Source organism: Budorcas taxicolor, chromosome 1 (genome assembly GCF_023091745.1).
Source record: "Budorcas taxicolor isolate Tak-1 chromosome 1, Takin1.1, whole genome shotgun sequence".
NCBI lineage: Eukaryota > Metazoa > Chordata > Mammalia > Artiodactyla > Bovidae > Budorcas > Budorcas taxicolor.
This window is the reverse complement of record NC_068910.1, coordinates 12062836-12084362: the sequence shown is the minus strand read 5'-3', so window position 1 is coordinate 12084362 and position 21527 is coordinate 12062836. Positions and strand designations below refer to the sequence as shown.

The 21527-nt window shown below is 54.8% G+C and overlaps 1 protein-coding gene across 2 annotated transcripts; it reads left to right on the top strand.

The window, feature by feature from the left end:
- The first annotated feature begins 387 nt into the window (after positions 1-387).
- SEMA3G (semaphorin 3G) lies at positions 388-11374 on the top strand. Of its 2 annotated transcripts, none has more exons than XM_052638320.1 (16): positions 388-557; positions 2229-2389; positions 2513-2575; positions 2705-2824; positions 3087-3177; positions 3303-3419; positions 3636-3781; positions 3982-4096; positions 4189-4258; positions 4533-4677; positions 4976-5207; positions 5310-5401; positions 6039-6080; positions 6780-7008; positions 7268-7407; positions 8722-11374. In XM_052638320.1, exons 1-16 carry the CDS (start codon positions 449-451, stop codon positions 9157-9159), a joined length of 2310 nt encoding a protein of 769 aa, XP_052494280.1. In that variant the 5' UTR covers positions 388-448; the 3' UTR covers positions 9160-11374. The 2 variants fall into 2 exon arrangements, with proteins under 2 accessions (XP_052494280.1, XP_052494271.1); XM_052638311.1 differs by having other exon boundaries at positions 8719-11374.
- The last annotated feature ends 10153 nt before the right edge of the window (positions 11375-21527 follow it).

Genomic DNA, 21527 nt, shown 5'->3' with positions numbered 1-21527 from the left:
CAACCTATGGGGGGGTCCCTATCATGGGCAGTGGAGGGGCAAGGAGCAAAAGAGAGCCCAGCTAGACCACCCATCCAGCTCATCAACCTCTGATCTCCCTTCCAGGCTCGCTCTCCCCCTTGACATTTTGCTAGAGCCAAGGGACTTGGGTTTATGGACATTTCCGTATAAACCATCCATAGCCTGGCCAGAAAAAAAAGTCTCCCAAATGGAGAAGCAGCTATTCTGACACAGAGCCACCAACTGGGCCAGCTGAGGTGGAGGGAGAGGCTGCAGGTGGATGGCGGGGCACTTGACCCCTCCCTCCTCCTCCCCGCCTTGGACGGGGTGGAGCCGCTGCCTTATAAGTAGCAGAAGCAGGCCTGGCGGCAACTGGGCAAACTACAACCAGCGGCAGCAGCGGGACCCAGGGCAGCTCTGCAAGCAGCTTGCGCCCCTGTTCCTCAGCATGGCCCCCTCAGCCTGGGCCGTCTGCTGCCTCCTGGGGTGCCTCCTCCTCCGGGGCGGCAGTCCCAGCCCCGGCCCCAGCGTGCCCCGCCTGCGGCTCTCCTTCCGAGGTAGGGCAGTGCTCTCTGTGTGCGTGTCCATGGAGCCCCTGACCCTGCTGTGCCCCAGGTGTGGGACTCTAGCCAGCCCCAGGCAGTCTGTCCTGCCAGCCGGAGGGGGGATCAGCCACTCCTAGCACAGCCTGCGGGAAGGACTTTACAGTTATTCCCGGCCATGTGCTCCCTTCTGGCCGCCAGAGGCTCCTGGGAGGAGGCCAGGGGGAGGGGGACCAATCCTTGGGAGACGGAGACACACTGGGGGAGAACTTGAGTGAGGGGGCTGTAGAGAAAAGGAGAGGGAGCTCAGTAGAGGTGGCAGAGAGAGATGGGGAGGGGCAGAGAGGGCAAGTCTGGAGGATCTGTCCACTCTCAGCTGGGCTCCTTGCCCAGGGGAGGCAATGGGGAAGAGGGGGCCCCTCAGCCAATCCCCACAACCCTGTTCCCACTCCTACCTCTGGCAGCCCACTTTGTAATGCTGGCCTTCCATCCATGAGGCTCTGTGTAGCTTCCCTTCTTTGCCCATCCTGGTCCAGGAAGTTCCTCTGCAGATCTAACCTGGCATATTGTGTTGCAGCCGGCACAAGCCTCTTGTGAATCTGATGAGACACAGGCTTGCCACAGAGTTTTCTTCCTGGGGAAACCAGAGGGATGGTCACCTTCCCCCAGTCCAAGGGGCAAGACTCAGGCCTTCTCTGGAGAGTTGGGGGGCAGAGGACATGGCCCCACTGTGGAGTCTGAAGGGAGTGTGGTGGTGGGGGGATTGGGGAGGAGGGGGTGGAATGGGGTCCTGCCCTGGGAGCTGTGGCTTTGGGGAAGTCAGGCTACAAGAAAAGGTCCAAATAGGGCAAATCTACAAAGTACTGTCAGTCATGGAAGGCTTCCTGGAAGAGGCTGTTAATGAGTTTGGGAACAGAGTTGAGTGTTTGGGCATAGAAAAGTTGACCTTTGGGGCAGGCTTGGCTATTCCCCCTCCCCAAGGGTGGCCAGACATCTTGCTGTCTGTTTGCACACCCATCTCCTCCAGTGACCTAGCTGGACCCCAGGGACCTATTTCAGGACTCCTACCTCCTGGGATCATCATTTGCAGATAGCCACCTCCATTCCTGGATAGGCAGCATCTATGGAGGAGAAAACCCTCTTCAGCCATGTCCTTGGACCAGAGCCTAGAGATCCGCCTGGCCCTACTTGGCCTCTCCCACAGCCAGGCCTTAGGCAGATGCTCCCTCTGCTGGGAACGCTCTCCCCTGTCTGTCTGCCCGTCCCGCTGAGTCAGCCTTGTATGCTGCTCAGGGCACCCAGCCTTCCTCCAGGCTCTCCCAGCACTCTGCCCAGCTTGCAGCCGTAAGTTCTGCTGGTGGGGCCGTCTTCCTTGAGGAGCCGGTAGAGCACAGATGGGCTGGGGGAAGGAGATGTGAACTGAAGACCAGGGGGCCATGGAGTGGAGGGAAAGGGGGCAGGCCTCTGGGTGGGCTTGGCTGGGTGGGGGGCTCTGAGTCCCCTGTCCCACCCACCCCCAGGAGTCACTTCCCAGAAGCCCTCCAGCAGCCCTGTGGATGGAAACATTTTCCAGATGTGAGTGTGTGGGGGGCGGTAGACGCACAGCTGGGACCCTCCACCTCCACACACTGGCTGGAGAAGCGGGCTGAGCAGCAGCTCTGACCCCCTCCCTCGGCTCCCTCCTAGACCTCCTATCTGCCAACCGCTCTGCCATCTTTCTGGGCCCCCGGGGCTCCCTGGACCTTCAGGCCCTGTACCTGGACGAGTACCGGGACCGCCTGTTTTTGGGCGGCCGTGATGCCATCTACTCTCTGCGGTTGGACCAGACGTGGCCGGATCCCCGGGAGGTGAGCTGGACTGTCTGGGAAGCAACTCCCTCTGAGGGCTAGGTGACTCCAGACAGGAGGCTGACTGGGGCAACTGAGGCTGTGAGGTCAGGGGTCAGCCAGGCTGACCTGGCTGTGTTTCAGGTCCTGTGGCCACCGCAGCCCGGACAGAGAGAGGAGTGCGTTCGCAAGGGAAGAGATCCTTTGGTGAGTGCTATCAGGAGGGACGGTCCCCCACCCTGACCAACACAGGCCCTGACCCCAGGTGCCTGAGCTGGGGCCGTGTGGAACAGACCTCGGTCTCACCCAAGACCCACCCCCGCCTCCCTTCCGCAGGTGGAGTGCGCCAACTTTGTACGGCTGCTGCACCCCCACAACCGGACCCATCTGCTGGCGTGTGGCACTGGCGCCTTCCAGCCCACCTGTGCCCTCCTTGCTGTTGGGCATCGAGGAGAGGTGAGCTGCAGCGGCCCCACAAAGGGCTGGGAAGCTGTGACATTTCCTCCTGCTGTCTGAATTCCACCCATTGAGCCTGGGTCAGGGCAGAGGGGTCAGAGCCTGAAAGGCGCCTTTGTGCCAAGGAGCCGCCCCTACTGGCAAGGTCTTGAATGAGGGCGCCTTCCACCCACCCCCACTGTCTGGCCGCACGCAATGGCCACTGCCCGGGGGCTGGCACTGCTTTCCCAGGTAACACCTCTCCCTCCGTCCCTCTTCCCAGCATGTGCTCCATCTGGAGCCCCGAAGCATGGAAAGTGGGAGGGGGAGATGCCCACACGAGCCCAGTCGTCCCTTCGCCAGCACCTTTGTAGGTGGGTGACACCCAGGCCAGGGCCGGCATGACAAGGGTGGGGGTTGGCCAGCATCATGGGAAAGGGATGGGCTGGGTTCAGGGCCTGGCCCTCCTCCCCTGACTCTGCCCCTACCCCAACCCTAGGAGGGGAGCTGTACACAGGCCTCAATGCCGACTTCCTGGGGCATGAGGCCATGATCTTCCGGTCTGGGGGTCCCCGACCAGCCTTGCGTTCCGACTCTGACCAGAACCTCCTGCACGGTGAGCTCAGGGCTCTGCGAAGGGCAAGGCTAACTGGGTTCTGCCCCAGCACCGGCAGCGAGGAGGGAGTGGGGACTGGAGGGCTGCCCATCCCCACTCCACTCCCTAAGACCCAGTGGGGTCCCTGGGGTCCCTGCGCCTCTCCTCCTCTTTGGCTCACCCCTGCCCTGTTCCTCCTCGTGAGGGCCCTGCCAACTCCTCGCTGTTGCCTCCCAGACCCCAGGTTTGTGCTGGCTGCCCGGATCCCTGACAATCCCGACCCGGACGATGACAAGGTGTACTTCTTCTTCTCGGAGACGGTCCCCTCGCCTGACGGAGGCCCGGGCCGTGCCACCGTCAGCCGAGTGGGCCGCGTCTGCGTGGTGAGAGCTGTGGGAGCGACAGTGGGGCTGGAATCCTGGCCGTACACGTCTTCCCAGCCCTGTCCCCACCTGAAACAGTGGGCAAACTGAGGCGAGGGTGTGGGGCTGACATCCATGCCTCCCTCCAAGGGTGAGGGTGGAGGAGCAGGAAGCGGGGGGCTGTCCTCGGGCCCCGAGGCTGACTGGCCCCCACCCCCCAGAACGATGCGGGCGGCCAGCGGGTGCTGGTGAACAAGTGGAGCACCTTCCTCAAGGCCAGGCTGCTCTGCTCCGTGCCTGGCCCTGGCGGCGCCGAGACCCACTTCGACCAGCTGGGTAAGGGCATGGCCAGAGCACGTGGGGTGAGGGCTGGAGAGGGCTCAGAGCCCGTGAGCGCGCGGCACTGGCGGTGGCCTTCTGTCTCCCAGAGGACGTCTTCCTGCTGTGGCCCAACTTGGGGAAGAGCCTGGAGGTGTACGCGCTGTTCAGCACAGTCAGGTGGGCAGATAGCCTCCCCTCACCTCCACCCCCGGCCCTGTCTCTGCACCCTGGCCTCCCCTGTTGAGCCCCTGCTCTCCCATCCCAGCCTAGCCAGGGGTCCCTGACTCTGTCCCTGACTCGGTGACTCTGCGGCTGTATCCTTTGCCTGGGTGTCCTTGTTTTCCCGTCTCTGCTGACCGCAGGCACCATCATCCTCCCTATGGAACTAGGCTGCCCCCTTCCTGTCTCTGAGAACCTCCCTGGCCTGACTATCCCGGCCTGTCCTCTGCAGTGCTGTGTTCCAGGGCTATGCCGTCTGTGTGTACCACATGGCTGATATCTGGGAAGTCTTCAAGGGGCCCTTTGCCCACCAAGATGGTCCCCAGCACCAATGGGGGCCCTACGGGGGCAAGGTGCCCTTTCCACGTCCTGGCATGGTGAGTATCTGCCTGGGACCAGGGCAGAGAAGAGGGCTGAGTAGATGCTGGGAGGGGCTCTAGAGGCCAAGGGCAGGCTTGGGTCTGCGCGAAGCGCCGGGGCAGCGGCTGGGCTGGGTGGGGTGAGGAGGGGAGCGGAGCCCTGACTGCACTGAGGAGTCTCTCATACAGCATGAAGGGTCCACAAGCTGTCCCTCGGAGGCTGGTGTGAACAGCCAGTGGAGTCTAGACACAGACTGGGGGTGGGGAATGCGACAACCCAGGAGGCTTCAGGCGCTCCCTTTGCCACGGCCTACAGTGCCCCAGTAAGATGACTGCACAGCCAGGACGGCCCTTTGGCAGCACCAAGGACTACCCGGATGAGGTGCTGCAGTTTGCCCGAGCCCACCCACTCATGTTCCGGCCCGTGCGTCCCCGGCGGGGTCGCCCTGTCCTTGTCAAAACCCATCTGGCGCAGCAGCTACGTCAGATCGTGGTGGACCGTGTGGAGGCAGAAGACGGGACCTACGACGTCATCTTTCTGGGGACTGGTAGGTGGGCTGCATGGGGTGGTCGGGCAGGGGAGGTGTGCGGGGACCTGAGCTGCCCCTCTGCTCCTTCCTCTCCCACTGACCCCTCCTCCCCTGCCCCAGACTCAGGGTCCGTGCTCAAGGTCATTGCCCTCCAGGGGGGGAGCTCTGCAGAGCCTGAGGAAGTACTTCTGGAAGAGCTCCAGGTGTTTAAGGTGAGCAGGGGGAACTGATGGGGAGGATTCCCTTAGGCCCCATCCCTGTGTCTAGGCCTGGCTACAAGGAAGCAGGAGCAAAGTGTAGGAGGGAAATGGGCCTATCTTTACCGAACCCGCAGTCAGTGGGCAGCGGGCCTCACTATCGCAGAGGCCTTGCCGACGCTTCTAAATGACTGCGGGCCTGGAGACAGTCTGTGAGTTGAGAGGTGGGGGGCCCAGGGACAGATGGCCAAGGCGATCGCCCCTTGACAGAGCCCTGCCAGGCTCAGGTTGCAGTGAGGGGTGATTGACACCCCAAGGGGTTCTGTTGACCCCTCTACAGAGTCAGTCAGAGAGGATCGTCTGTGTCTGGGGAACTGCTGAGCTTCCCCAAGTGGGTGGAACGGGTGATTTGGGACAGCTGCCTCATTGCTGGGGGACAGGGCTGTGGGAGGGGACACCAGAGCTTTGTGCTTTTAGCCAAGCCTTAGAGGCCAGCCAGGGAGAGGGGACCTTTCTAAAACACAATGTGTGGGAAAGACCGTCTGGCCTTAGTTGCTAGGGAGTGCACTGACCTGGGAGAAAGATGGCTTTCACTCAGAGGCTGGGAGAGGCTGAAAGCAGGGATTCAGGGGAGGTCTCGCTTCTTTCCCAGGTGCCAACACCCATCACTGAGATGGAGATCTCCGTCAAAAGGGTAAGAGCAGCTGCTGTGGCAGCCAAATCCTCCTTCCTCTGATCTCCTGAAGTTTCCCTGAGCCCTGCTGTTTCCCAGCAGGTCCTGGGGCTGCCTGGTCAGGCCCTGCAATGAGGGTTGAGGGTTCAGCTGGGAGCTGCGATTCCCATGCACGAAACCCATGGGCATGGGAGGCCCTCAGTAACTGAGCCTGTGTTCAGATAAGGGGAGATCCACAAAGGCCAGCAACTCAGGGCAGACAAAATCGTGCTTGAAAACAGGATCCAGATTTTACATCAAACAGATTTTAGGGACATGCTGTGTGTCCTTTTGCAAGTGGCAAAATCTCCCCAAATTCATCTGCCCCAGTTTATCTTTGGGTAAATCTCGACTTTTGTGCTACGACTGCTCAAGGCAGAGTTCACCTCTGAAGTCAGAGGCAAGGCCATTGGGGTAGAGGGCAAAGGTCTGCTGCTGGGAGGGTCGGAAAAGCCCCATAGAGAGAAGACCCCGGATGCACTGCATCTCCTCCACGCCCTAGCATAGGGTCCGATGTAGATCAGATGGTGATAAACGTTTTTTGTTCTGGGAATGCACTCAAGAGGTTCTGAAAGACTCTTGCAAATGTCAGGGGCCTCAGGAGTGCTGAGGGGGCTGAGAGCCTAGCTGCTTCTGTGTGGAGCTCAGACTCACCTCGGGCTCTGCCTGTGTCCCTCACAGCAAATGCTGTACGTGGGCTCGAGGCTGGGCGTGGCCCGGTTGCAGCTGCACCAGTGCGAGACATATGGCAGCGCCTGTGCGGAGTGCTGCCTGGCCCGGGACCCCTACTGCGCCTGGGACGGTGCCTCCTGCACCCGCTACCGGCCGGGCACCAGCAAACGGCGCTTCCGCCGCCAGGACATCCGGCACGGCAACCCTGCCCTGCAGTGCCTGGGCCAGAGCCAGGAGGGTGAGCAGCGGAGGGCACCGATCGCCCCTGTGGAGTGTGGCCTCAGGCTGCTCCTGTGGTCACAGGCAGCCCTCAGTTTCTCTGTGTGTAACTCCTGTCAGCTATGGGTGCAGGGTCTTTGGGTAGAGAGAGGGGGTTAGAGATCAGCAGATGCCTAGTCCCTGTCACATTCATGGGGGGGCCTGGGCTGTGGGAGTCAGTCGGTGGTGCTGGGGGCCTTATAGCTCCTGAGTTGAGCCCACTTCCAAATCTCCCCCAGAGGAGACTGCGGGACTCGCGGCGACCACCACTGTCTACGGCACGGAGCACAACAGCACCTTCCTAGAGTGCCTGCCCAAGTCCCCACAGGCTGCTGTGCGCTGGTTCTTGCAGAGGCCCGGGGACGAGAGGCCTGAGCAGGTGAGTGAGGACCCTGGCTCCAGCCTGCATGTGTCCTGCGGTCACACCCCTCCCTGAACTCTCGGGGGGAACCTGCCAAGATCAACTTAAGAAAAGTGTGTACCCTGGGGTGCCTAGAAGGAGGTCCCCCGTTCCTGCCACCTGGGAACACCCAGGCCAGATGTGGTAGAACTTCTCCAGTGACAGGCACCCCGAGATTCCCAGGCACTGGGCTGGGCTCTGTCTGAGGGCGTAGCAGAGATGGCGGACAGGGAAGGGGGTCTGGGCTGGTCAGGAAGGCCCCCATGCTTACACATATGGCTCATCTTTGAAGGGGTCTCTTCCTCAAGGTCTTCCTTCACCCTAGGAGCCCTGGGCCCCTGACCACCGGCCCTTGCACATACACCTCCACCACACACACACACACACACACACACACACAAGTACACACTGCCTGGCCTCTCACTTCCTCCCTAGAGTCCAGCTGACTGCCTAGGCCCTCTCCTCCCCCATCCAGAAAAGTCTGTCAACCCCAGAGATAGCTTCAGTCTGGGGCGTGAGCTTGGGCGTGGGTGGGGCAGGGTGAAGAGCCATTCTCAAGCTGCTCCCACGGATAGGGAAGGGGAGGGAGTGAGTTGATTACAGGAGGGGCTCTCCTCCCAGCTTGAGAACTGGGGGAGGCCAGCCTTGGGCCAGCTGTTGGGCTGGGCACTGAGAAGTCTCCCTGTGAGGGCAGGGGCGGGGGAGCAATGAGATGGAGTTACACAAGACTCACCACCCAAGCAGTGCAGCCTCAATGTACACACATGCGGACTAAAGCCCAAACAGGGTCCAGGCCAAAGATGGGTCGGATCAGAACCATGCTCCACCTCCTACACCGCGATGGGCTTGTGGGTCCTGCAATGTAGGGGGAGTGAACGATGCAGACCAAGACAGGGAGAGCTCTGTACAGTGTCGAGGGTAGAGGAGTTTTAGTCCGGGGGCTGGGGGTAAACCCCGACTCGAGAAAAAGCCCATAAATACCCTTTAACCCTCTCTGTTCTCTGGGAATGTGGCCAGGGGCCCCCAAGGCCAAGATAGGGGCTCCAGAGCTCTGACGAGGGGAGAAACTAGTCAATCAAATCTTTGAGAAGTCCCCTTTGCAGGCCCTGTCCCGGGTTCTGGGAAAGTGAGGCCCTGCCGGCAGTTAGTTCAGTCAAGGACGCTGAGCCTGCCACACTGTTGGGAAGGGGAGAATGAGCCCTGAGATGGCAAATGTGGAAAAGCAAGGCACAGAGAGGTTGATGGGGCGAGCGCTGCTCCAGGCGCCCTCACGCCCTCCCACACCTCCAGCAGGTGAAGACTGACGAGCGCGTCCTGCAAACAGAGCAGGGGCTGCTGTTCCGCAGGCTCAACCGCCTGGATGCGGGCACCTACACCTGCATGACGCTGGAGCACGGCTTCTCCCAGGTGGTGGTCCGCCTGGCTCTGGAGGTGATCGTGCCTGCACAGCTTGACATTCTGTTCCCCCGGGAGCCGAGGCCAGAGGAGCCCACAGCCCGAGGCGGCCCCGTCTCCCCCTACTCCAAGGCCTGGTATAAGGACATCATGCAGCTCATCGGCTTCGCCAACCTGCCCCGGGTGGATGAGTACTGTGAGCGAGTGTGGTGCCCCTCCCGCAGCCGCAGCCGCAGCAAACAGGCCAAGGGCAAGAGCTGGGTGGGGCTGGAGCTGGGCAAGAAGGTGAAGAGCCGGGTGCAGGCCGAGCGCAATCGGACACCCCGGGAGGTATGAGGCTACACAGAGGAGGGAGGAGGAGGGGCTGGTCGGGATGGGCCGAGTGGCCAGCAGCAGCCCCCAGCATCTCCCACCCACCCAGCTAGGGCAGAGGGGGTTAACGTGCCTGATGGCCTCTTGGAGATAGAATCTCTGTCCCCAGGCCCCTACCAGGCCACCCGCAGGATAGGCTGGGGCCTGATGGAGGGCCCTGTATCCCAGGCCTGTTCCTTGTCCCTCTCTGGGCTCTCAGTCCCAGGCGGGAGTCAACACCCTCTGGCTGCTGGCAACCCCAGTGGGTCTGCTATTTGTTCTTGAGCAAGGCTCCCACAGCACATTTCCGCTTGTGCCCAGAAGCGAGAGGGTTGGGTGGTTCTTACCCAGCCTGCAGAACAATGGCCATTCTGAGTGACCCTTAGAGTGGGTGTGTGGGTGCAGCTGAGGTGGTGTCTGGGCAGGGGGCCCTCAGGCAGACGAGAAGGGTGGAAGTCGCCCCTCAGCTAGCACTGGCTAAGAAGACCTACCCTGACTGAGGTGGGGAGGGAAAGTGGAGGCGCTGGGAAGGTGGAACAGAAAGAACCCCCTCCCACTTTGTGCCCTGATGTCTTGGTGGTTGCCTGCCACCGCCCACCCCCTCTTCTCCGTCTCAAAATCACAGAAGCACAGACTGCTAGAGCTCCCTGAACCTCCCAGCCTAACTTCTCTGCCCCTGGTCCCGTTGCTGCCAGGCATGTTTCCTGGGGTGCCCACCCCCTCCTGATGGGATTGCCTCTCCCCACCATCAGGGTCTCCATGTTGACAGGCAGGGAGAGGGTGAATTCTAGGAGAAGCTGTCCCTCATCTTTGTGGACTAGGTGATAGGGAGAGGGGAGGTGGGGTATTTTGAGGAGTGGGCTGTCTTTCCCAGGGCAACGCAAGCTTGCGCACAGCCTGGGAGGGTGGGGACGTGGCTGCTGTGTGAGCAAGCTGTGTGGTGAGGACAGAAGGCAGAGCTCTGCCTAGGGGGCCACAGAGGGCTGAGGTGGGGCGAGGTCAGGAGACCCTAGGACCGGCTACGGGACCCAGGAGCAGGAATTCTCAAGGCCCCAAGAAGGCATCAATCAGCCCAGCAGCCAGAGAGTTTCCCGCCCTGGGATCTTTGGTTTCTGCTAAATAAGGGTTTGTCATGGGTGGTTCATTTATGAAGCCTATATTTTTCTTTTAAGGGAGAAAATCGCAGGGGGAAGCTGCTAAGGCCTGCTGGTTCTTGGGGGGTGCTGCCGGCTCAGGTGGCCAGGACACGTTCTGTCTGGGTGTGTGGGGAGGTGTTTTTGCCATCAGCAGTAATGTGTTTCGTGGGCTGGGGAGCATGGAGGAGGAGGAGGGCTAAATGAAAAGTTGTTCCCAGCCTGCATATGAGCAAGTCAGTGACGCACAGAATGGACAGGAGGGGGACAAGAGCCTCAGGTTCAAGATTCCCTCCATTAAAAGACAAGATGAGGGAAGGGGGAAAAAAAAACCGATAAGAAGACAGGGCTTCCTGCCTCCCTGAACTCAAACCCAGACTGTGTCTGCTTTGGATTGCATCTGAGCCCCACGTCCACTCCTCACCTCCCGGTTCCTGCCACCTCAGGGATCTGAAACAGGCCCCTTCCCCTCTTCGTGTGGAAAGTGAGCCAGGTGTGTCCCGAGGCTAACCTGACAGCACTCTGGGAAGCCTGCAGCCAGGGGCAGCTGTGGCTGGGATGTCAGCAGGTAAAAGCCGAGGAGGAGCACCGTGGGGAGGGGGCTGGAGAAGAGGGGAAGGGAAGACAGCGGCTATGGAAGAGCCCCAGGCATGGATGTCAGAGCTGCCAGCAGCTCTGCCCCTGTATCCCACGTGTTTTCAGTGGCAACTAGGCTGGGTCCCCTGGGGAAGTTACTCTGGGAAATGGAGGGAAGAGTTTAAAATCCTGACCAGGAACACCTGGACTTGGAAAATATGGACAGCTTCTACTCATCTCCACCACCCCCCTCATCCCCATGGTACCTTGCGTTATTCACTCCTGGAAATGCCTCTATGTGTGAATTCTATTTTTGTATTCATCTGTCGGGATGGGCCTCATGGTTTCTCTGTCTTCAAAGCACACTTCTCATAATTACCATTGTTCTTTATATCGTCACCGCCCCTGAGCGCTGGTGAGGAGAGTGCAGGGGTTTTCCACACAATCTACAGGGAAAGGGATGAAGCTAATATTTATATCACGTAATTATATCATTATTGTGTCTGTGTATTTCTGTACTAAATTGACTGATGCCATTCATGTGAGTTGTAAATGAGGAGCCTTTCCTGTCCATTCCAGAAGGGAGAAAACACCCTGGGTGGTTTTTTCTAAAAGGCAAGGAGATGGGTATCAGAGGAAGGAAGAAGTCAGAGGGCTTTGCCTATGAAGCTGAGATTGCTTATTAAATTAGGAAAATCCCATCCCATGGGCTTCTGAGACTTCTTGGAACTTCAGGAAGATGTTGAGCCAGGAAAAAAAAAAATGCTGGCAAAGGGCAGCTGGCACGTAGGCAGCCTGCTCCTTTTTCACAATAACACTTGACTTTGTGACAGCAACATTTGGCCTGGCGCCTGTCTTCAGCAGCCACATACCAACGTATATTAAGGCCACTGTGCTCTTGCTGGTGGCTGGGGTTGGGGGTGGGGGGCAGGCTGTGCTGTGGGAGCTGCAGCTTTGGGAGAGGAGGGGGACCCCCTGAGTCTGACCTACTGTGCAGGCTTCAGGAGGCACCTCTCCCCCAGCCCCACTCCCCCCCGACATCATGCCCCTGCCCCCAAAGCAGACTCCACTGGTGCCAGAGGGAGGTAGGAAAAGGCAGGGTTGCTTTAGAAATGGGGAGGACATCACCCCAAGTCCCCACAGAGCCCAGGCTCTTGCTTGGATGGGCCTTTCAACCCATGCTATGGACTAGTAGGCTAAACAGTCATCAGTCATTAGTCCCATCTTGCAACCCCAGCCCTGGAGCAGGACCCCTGCTTTTGCCCCCTGGCCTGTGCACAAGCACCCAGGCCTCACAGAAAGTAAAACCCTGTTGCCCTTCCCCAGGCCGCCACCACCATCTGAGAAGCCTCATCAGAGCACCGTGTGGACTGCTGGGCTGGGTGGGTGTGTGAATAGGGAGGGAGCCCCCCTCTCCCCTGGGATGCATGGTATCTCTGCTCCAACATCACCACCATTCATTCCCTGAAGACCCCCTGGGCTTGGACTCAACCCCCCACCCCACCACCCCCTATCTGGAGCCCTATTTCCTGCTGCAGGGATTTTACTCTATCTTCTGCTCCCAGATTTTTCCTGTCTTATACTTCCCCTGGTCTTTGGGCCTGTTTCATGATTTCTCAAACAGGTCTAGAGCTGGAAAGGGGCTTCGAGAAAGGGGTTAGTCAAATGACGTCCAAAATGGTGTCCTTTGAACAACTGTCTCATCAGATCCTTGCCAACAGTCAGATAAACACGGGATTTCTGTCCCCTTAGCCCCGCAGAGCTGTGCACTGCCAGCTTGCTTCCCTGTGAAGCTCCTGAGGACCCTGCGATGGTTCCTCATTAACATGCATGCCTACTCTGCGCTGTATGATCTTCCAAAGCATGTGGTCCTCTAGCCCCCACCCCTGCCTTTTTTTCCCCATGGAGCAGCTGCCAGTTCATGTCTCTAATGTTTTGAAGAGCATATTTTGGGGGAAATGCTGGTTAGATTAATTCCCTCCCTTTACATGTGAGATTAATTAATTAATCTCTGCCTTCTAAGCCTGTAAGCTCTGGAGGCGCTGACTTCCCAGGTGGAATAGACGCATCTGGGTTTCCCACGGCCAGCGCCACAGCAGGACCTGACACCCCATGGCCGCCAAGCCGCCGGTCTGCTGTTCCTGGGACCTGGACTCTGGCCTGCCTCTGGCTCCTGTCCTGTCACACCCAGCCTGCTCCCCCAGCCCACTTCCTGCTCCTCTTGCGTCTGCCATGGTCCTCTGCGTAGGGTTAGGGTTCACTCCAAGCTTGTGGCTGTCCTGTAGTCCACAAGATTAGCTTCTAAGCAAGGGTAAGGGGCAGAGTGGGAGCAGGATGAGGGAGGAAGACAGCCCTTCTCACTTTCTCAAATGGCTTCTTTGCTAAGGTGGGGTCAGGTCTCAGACACCCCTAGAATCACCCGACTGCAGAAGCGGGCAGGCAGCAGGTGAGGAGGCAGGGCTGACTCCTGCCAGGTTTTCCTCTCTGTGGGCTGGCAAGGACTTGGGATGCAGCTGGAGTGAGGTGGGTCTCACAGGGCTCTGCAGTCCAGCAAACTGAGGTGGCTCCCAGCAGCCACATCTCCTTACAAGTGCTGCTCAGGAATAGATGAGTTCTCACCCCAGTTAAGGATCTACCCCAACCTCACTCAAGTCCCAGCCTGAAAGGGCTCTGGCAAGGAGAAAGTTCAACACGCAGCAAGATCAAATCCCTGGGGGATATCTGAGATTACAAAATTGGCCCTGGTGTGCAGAGAGAATGAATGGGTGGGACTAGGTTTGGATATAATACCTGATAAGGAGCTCAAGGATTGTTAGGCCTCCACCCTGGCTTCTCTTCCGGACTTACCCACCCTCCTGGTGCACAGGAGATGAAGAAAGTGGCCCCGTGCCCAATTCCCACTGCTCAGCCCCAGCCAGTCTTTGTGTGGGTACCACTCCTGGCCCCCCCTTCCTTAGAGGCCGTGTCCTAATGGAGCCTTTCACTTTTCCCGCTGGATTTTCATTAAGGAAACTTCTGGTTCCTCAATGTAGCCTATTTAAAAAAAAAATTCATTTTCCACTGAGGATGGGAAATGCTGCAGTCTCCAGGGAGGCCTCGCAAAGAATGCCCACCCTCATGCTCACACTAGGCCTCCAGCAGTCAACTAGTAGCTTGTACTCAGGAACTCTGCTATGAGGACGGCTCAGGAGGCCAGTCTTAATTCTTGTCCCCTACAGAGGAAGATGACTGGAGTGCACCTAACCCATCCCAAGGGCATATTTCACTGCCAAGAACATCCCACTGGGCAGAGAAGGAAGACCAGGGCAAGGGGACAGCTGCAGGCAGGAGAGGATTCCAAAGTGAATCAAGGGGCCCAGAGCAGAGTCCAAGTGTCTGCCATCAAATGGAGGAGACAGTATTAGAGACTTAAAGCCCAGATTTCCCAGTTTGGGAGACAACAGGGGCTCCGTTCTCCCAGATAAAGGTATGGAAGAATGATGTGGCAGACCAGCAGCTTGCTTTATGGGCATGACCTCATCTGTTCGCCCCCGCAGCTGATAAGAATCTGGTGCTGTTTCCTGTAGTCCAAGGGTCTCAGACAATGGTGTGAACGGCTGGCCCTACTGGAAAGGACATTGTTCAGGGAAGAAAAAACAACACGTTAGCACAAAGCCAGAGCAGGATCTGCCTAAACGTAAGGGCCTGTTTACAAATCTACCATTTCCAAGTAGGGGGACACAATGGGGAATTGTTTCTGGTGAGGCTAGAGTCCCCTCCAGAATGCTCCTGGGGGCTGGGGATGGCTTTGATGGCCCAGACAGGTCTCAGATGCTCTGTGAGGGACGGACACTGATGGCCCACACGCCTTCCTGTTTATCAGAGGTGCACTTCAGGGCAGGCTCCAGGAATGAGTTTACACCCAAGACCAGGGGGAGGAGCTCCTGGGCTTCACTCCCTCTACTGAGGCCTCATACTCAGGGATGTCAGGGGGCTGGAGGTGGTTTGCCAAAGAAAAGTGAGATTATTTTCTGAAAAATATCAACTCTTTGGTTTATGGCCTACAATTGCCATTCTTCGTTTTGGAAAAAATGTACAAGGCATGAGATCCTTGCAAATAGCCACCCCCTCTGCAATGGGGCTCCCTGGCTTGGTCTGTAAGGGAGCCTTCTCACATCTGGGACCCTGTGATGCTAAAACTCACCTCCAGGGAGTCTGGGAGCACACAGGGGGCTGATTGATGCTATGTCCCTGGGATCAGGGCCAATGGGGGTGCTGTTTCTCATAACAACCTCCTGCTCTGTCCACAGGAAGTCAGAGCCTTTGAACCACGGACCAAAGACCCTGATGTCAGAGTGTGTGTGTGTGAGAGTGTGTGTGTGTGTGCACGCAGCAGGAGGGTAGGGCAGAAGAGGAAAAGAACCATATTACTCAATCCCCTTGGAATTGGGAGATCCCATTTTTAGGGGTAAGAGGAGGGCAGCTGCGGTCAGGAAGATCACTTTGGGTCTCGAGAGATCTGGAAGGCAGTCCTATCTAACGACCTGACCTATGATGCTAAGTGTCATTAGTATAGTAACTTAGAATCACTGCCATGCCTATCCTAATCTCTGAATGTAACGGGCACAGCTCATGAGTAAACTTGAATGGATGTGTTCAGGACACCTGGATAGCAGTAAGTCCTGTGCAACCCTAAAATAGAAGGACGCTTCCCTAAGCCTTTCTCAACCTTCCATGTGTACTGGGTTAGACTCTTCTTCCTCAACGTGCTCACAGTGCCCTCTGGTGTTTGACAGTAAAACAACAGGCTTATAAATGCAGGATTTGAGCACATCCAATAATCCGGGTGACATCAAACTGACTCTGAATGTGGGGTCCCAAGCCAGACACCATGAGGGGGAGAAAGGTTAATAACATAGACAGGTCCCTTCCTATCAGGGACTTCCAAGCTAGAGGGAGAGACAATTATGGGACCAGATGGAGAACAGCACAGGCTATCAAAGGGGTACAAGCAGAGCTCAGGGGGAGCGCCTAGGCATGGAGAAGCGGCCCTTACACTGGATTCGCCAGGCTAACGAGAGAGGTTATGGCTCTCTAGACTCTAAGCCCCGAGCTCAGGGCCCATTATTCCAGGGTAGCCATGGCAGAGTGCCCATGAAAGACCCTAGGCGTCCATCTCAGTGGGGGCCATCCTGAGTGAAGAAGAGCTAGCGGATGTTTTATGGCAATTGCCAGAAGGGAAAAGGATAGATATGTCAGCAAAGCAAGTGGACGCAGGAAACAATGCAGAGAAGGCTTTTGCTGGCGTCCTGTGAGGCACAAGGGTCTGGGCTGAGCATTGGCCGTGGGATGGAGAGAAAGGCAAACATGTAAAAAATTCAAATTGACAAGAAAGAGGGTGGTCGAGCAGAAAAGGAAACATAAGGAGATTCTGAAGTTTCTGGCCCTCGTTCATGGTTCCCACAAAGCTAAGAATTAGAGCAACGGGAGCAGGTGCCCGGGGAAATTTTATTTGATGTCTATTCCTATTCTCCCCAAGGGAACTATTTGTTCTAGGTCCTAAGTTATAAAACAGTAATTCTCACGGAGACACTATTTATGGAAACAAGTATTTAAAATATTCAAGACGAGGGACTTCCCTGGTGGTCCAGTGGTTAAGAATCCCCCCACCAATGCAGGGGACGTGGGTATAATCCCCGGTCCAGGAGGACCCCACACGCTGTGGGACAACTAAGCTGATATGCCACAGCTACTGCGCCTCGAGCGCCGAGAGGCCGTGCTCCACAACAGGAGAAGCCACCACATCCAGAAGGCCATGCACCGCGACAACAGGGTGGCCCCCGCTTGCCTCAGCTAGAGATAGCCTCTAGGCCACAACAAAGACCCAGCCCAGCCCGAAACAGATAAATAATGCAGATGAGTCTGGGCTATCTTGTAGGGCTAAAAAGTAAAGAAGTGCTCAAAACAAAACAAAACCGAAAGGGAACACAATAATGGCAGTATGTGAAAGGGACACAGGAGTCCCAGTGGCCAAAGCTAGAACAGCCTGAATAAGTAAAACCAAGAGAATAAGTAGAACTGGATTATCACCCAAAGTATTATATATGTATCCATGAGTCCACACTGATATAAATGGTTGAGTCAATAAGTAAGTGGGAGAGGACAGGTAAATCTCCCAAGCAGAAAGAATCCAAACAATATATGTAGCTACTCAGTCCTTAAAGAGGGAAGGGACATAAATCCCCACTCATTAATTGTGGGCTGCACAGAGTGGCTTCTTTCCAAAATGTACAGTGTATGAAGGGGGAAAAGGGAGTAACCTTTCTCTTTCTGGAAAAACTCAACAAACACTAAGTTGGCCAGCTGACCAAGATGAACATCAAGAAGGCTAAGTTATGCCGATCATACATAGCTTCAATTTGATGGGATAAAAATGGCACCTTACCTGTGTGGTCTTCCTCCCTCAAACCCACGAGTGTGTGTGTGTGCCCCAGTCGCTCAGTTGTGTCCGACTCTTTGAAACCCTTTGGACTGTAGCCTGCCAGACTCCTCTGTCCATGGGATTTTTCTGTCAAGAATACTGTAGCGGGTTGCCACTTCCTACTCCGGGGGATCTTCCTAGTCCAGGGATAGAACCCACATACCCTGCGTCTCCTGTTGCAGGCAGATTCTTTACCGCTGAGCCATCAGGGAAGCCCTAATCATAAGGAAAACATCAGACAAATCCAAATTGAGGGGCCCTCAACAAAACACCTGGCCACACTCCTCAGAACCGTCAAGGCTATCAAAAACCAGGAGCATCTGACAGACTGTTAGAGCCAAGAGGAGCCTAAGGACTCAGGATGACTCAATGCAATGTGGTATCCTGGATGGGCGGCTAGAATAGAAAAAAGACATTAGGTAAAAACTAAGGAAATCTGAATAAAATATGAGCTTTATTTGGTTAATAGATCACGATGGTGTGATCACTCATCTAGAGCCAGATATCCTGGAATATGAAGTCAAGTGGGCCTTAGAAAGCATCAATACAAACAAAGCTAGTGGAGGTGATGGAATTCCAGTTGAGCTGTTTCAAATCCTGAAAGATGATGCTGTGAAAGTGCTGCACTCAATATGCCAGCAAATTTGGAAAACTCAGCAGTGGCCACAGGACTGGAAAAGGTCAGTTTTCATTCCAATTCCAGAGAAAGACATTGCCAAAGAATGCTCAAACTACTGCACAATTGCACTCATCTCACATGCTAGTAAAGTCATGCTCAAAATTCTCCAAGCCAGACTTCAGCAATACGTGAACTGTGAACTTCCTGATGTTCAAGCTGGTTTTAGAAAAGGCAGAGGAACCAGAGATCAACATCTGCTGGTTCATGGAAAAAGCAAGAGAGTTCCAGAAAAACATCTATTTCTGCTTTATTGACTATGCCAAAGCCTTTGACTATGTGGATCACAATAAACTGTGGAAAATTCTGGGAGAGATGGGAATACCAGACCACCTGACCTGCCTCTTGAGAAGTCTATATGCAGGTCAGGAAGCAACAGTTTGAACTGGACAAGGAACAACAGACTGGTTCCAAATAGGAAAAGGAGTACATCAAGGCTGCATATTGTCATCCTGCTTATTTAACTTATGTGCAGAGTACATCATGAGAAACGCTGGACTGGAAGAAACACAAGCTGGAATCAAGACTACCGGGAGCAATATCAATAACCTCAGATATGCAGGTGACACCACCCTTATGGCAGAAAGTGAAGAGGAACTAAAAAGCCTGTTGATGAAAGTGAAAGAGGAGAGGGGAAAAGTTGGCTTAAAGCTCAACATTCAGAAAACAAAGATCATGGCATCTGGTCCCATCACTTCATGGGAAATAGATGGGGAAACAGTGGAAACAGTGTCAGACTTTATTTTTTTGGGCTCCAAAATCACTGCAGATGGTGACTGCAGCCATGAAATTAAAAGACGTTTACTCCTTGGAAGAAAAGTTATGACCAACCTAGACAGCATATTGAAAAGCAGAGACATTTCTTTGCCGACTAAGGTCCGTCTAGTGAAGGCTCTGGTTTTTCCAGTAGTCATGTATGGATGTGAGAGTTGGACTGTGAAGAAGGCTGAGTGCTGAAGAATTGATGCTTTTGAACTGTGGTGTTGGAGAAGACTCTTGAGAGTCCCTTGGACTGCAAGGAGATCCAACCAGTCCATTCTGAAGGAGATCAGCCCTGGGATTTCTTTGGAAGGAATGATGCTAAAGCTGAAACTCCAGTATTTTGGCCACCTCATGTGAAGAATTGACTCATTGGAAAAGACCCTGATGCTGGGAGGGATTGGGGGCAGGAGGAGAAGGGGACGACAGAGGATGAGATGGCTGGATGAGATCACTGACTCGATGGACGTGAATCTGAGTGAACTCCGGGAGTTGGTGATGAACGCGGAGGCCCGGCGTGCTGTGATTCATGGGGTCGCAAAGAGTCAGACACGACTGAGTGACTGAACTGAACTGAATGCATCAGTATTGGTTTATTAATTGTCACAAATGTACCGTATTGCTGCAAGACATTAATGGGGGAAACTGGGCTTGGGGTATGTGGGGACTCTGCAGTATCTTCACGATATTTCTTTAAATCTTTGAAAACTATCCCAAGTTAAAAGTGTAAGGAAAAAGCCAAGTTATTTGAGAATGGCTGATTAGGCCCAGATGAAGAGGACATGTCAAAGTTGGACTCTCTAGCCCACAAAAATGGGGCTAGCTATTAACATCAACGAAGAGTAAGGGTATACACACTATGATAAAGTTAATAAGGGTGTGTGCACACATGTGCACGGTTCTGATAGGCACCAACTGCACACAGAAATCAGGCAACTGAATGTCTGGGTGACAAAACACACCCCACCTCCCCACTCCCACTGTGAGCTCCACCTGCCACCCACTGCAGCAGCAGTTTAGAGGGTGCTGATAGAGGGCCATTATTTTCAGTTACAGTGGTATTTCTCACCCTTGAGTAGTATACAAATGGACTCTTTTTTTAAAGGAAAAGACGTTACCCTAGATGTCTGAGAATATGCCTGTGACCCCAAATATATAAGCTCTGTGAGAAACTAATGTCTTAATTTTGGAAGTAGCTTTCAGTTGTGAATTATTGCTGCAAGAGTTGAATCTTTAGGATAGGTAAAATACTGTTTAAAATATAACTTGAAACCTCTCTTGTCACTTGTAGAGCACTGACAAAGTGTCCTTGGATGTCCAGATTAGGAAGCACAGCACTGAGTCCCCTAATTTGCAGAAGAGAAAATGAAAAAAGGCAAAGTCATGGGGGAGCTGTGAGAAGGCCCAATGAGCAGCAAGCGCAGAAGGAGCAGGCTCTAGGAGGCAGGTCTTCCAGAAAAGAAGTGCAGAGCCATCTGGTGTTCAGCCTACGAGGAAAACTGTAATTGCAGGCAATTGATCATGTGGAATATATATGGGAAGAATTAGCTATGGGTAAATAGCATGCGAAGAGCTGACTCATTGGAAAAGACCCTGATGCTGGGAGGGACTGGGGGCAGGAGAAGGGGGTGACAGAGGATGAGATGGCTGGATGGCATCACCGACTCGGTGCACATGAGTTTGGGTGAACTCTGGGAGTTGGTGATGGAGAGAGGCCTGGAGTGCTGCGATTCATGTGGTCACAAAGAGTCAGACACGACTGAGTGACTGAACTGAACTGAGTGAAATAGCAAAAAAAAAAAAAACAAAAAAAAAAAAACATGTTTAAAGGAAAAAAAATGTACCGGAGAGGAAAAATAAACATAGTATACCACTTGACTCAGTAGTAAACAGCAATTACATAGCCACAGTAATGTAAATACTGAAAGTTAATTTAACAGAAATTGTGATGTAATTATAAAAGATGGAGGGAATGAAAATGGGAAGGTTTTACAGGTGCTAGGTCTTTATGGAACATATAGGAAGTAAAAATTGTCTTACGATTAATATATTAAGAAATGGCTAAAAAAGTGGAAAGTAGTTGTCTTTAGGGAATACTACTGGAGGTAGGGAAGGATGAGGCCATAAAGTAATTTTCACTATAGTCCTTTTAGTATGTTTTGACTTTTTAAAAGTATTTACTTTGTCCCCAACTGCCCCTTCGGGATTCCAAGTGAATCTGGTCAAACCTGAATCACTGTACACATTTAGGTGTTAAGTCTTCAGGGGTCAGCAACATTTGAACCAACCCCACTCCAGTACTCTCGCCTGGAAAATCCCATGGATGGAGGAGCCTGGTAGGCTGCAGTCCATGGGGTTGCTTAGAGTCGGACATGACTGAGCGACTTCACTTTCACATATTGGAGAAGGAAATGGCAACCCACTCCAGTGTTCTTGCCTGGAGAATCCCAGGGACAGGGGAGCCTGGTGGGCTGCTGTCTATGGGGTCGCAGAGTTGGACACGACTGAAGTGACTTAGCAGCAGCAGCACCTTGGTTCAAAAAGAGTTTCACCTTGGTGAAACCCGGCCAACTCAATATCTGGCAATGGTCCAGAGTTTCCCCCACTAATCCAAAACCCACAAAAGCATTAACAACAAACAAATGTTCTGTTTCTCTCATGACCTTCTGCCAAATTTCTATCCTAGCTGCCTTGCCTAAGCCCCCTTACCTGAGCTGGAAATACTCAAGCCACTAGGTAGGAGGGTTTG

Coding starts and splice junctions, on each gene's coding strand:
- SEMA3G (XM_052638311.1), top strand. CDS start 449: ATGGCCCCCTCAGCCTGGGCCGTCTGCTGCCTCCTGGGGTGCCTCCTC. Junction 2,390..2,512: donor CGTGGCCGGATCCCCGGGAG/GTGAGCTGGACT, acceptor GCTGTGTTTCAG/GTCCTGTGGCCACCGCAGCC. Junction 4,097..4,188: donor GACCCACTTCGACCAGCTGG/GTAAGGGCATGG, acceptor TCTGTCTCCCAG/AGGACGTCTTCCTGCTGTGG.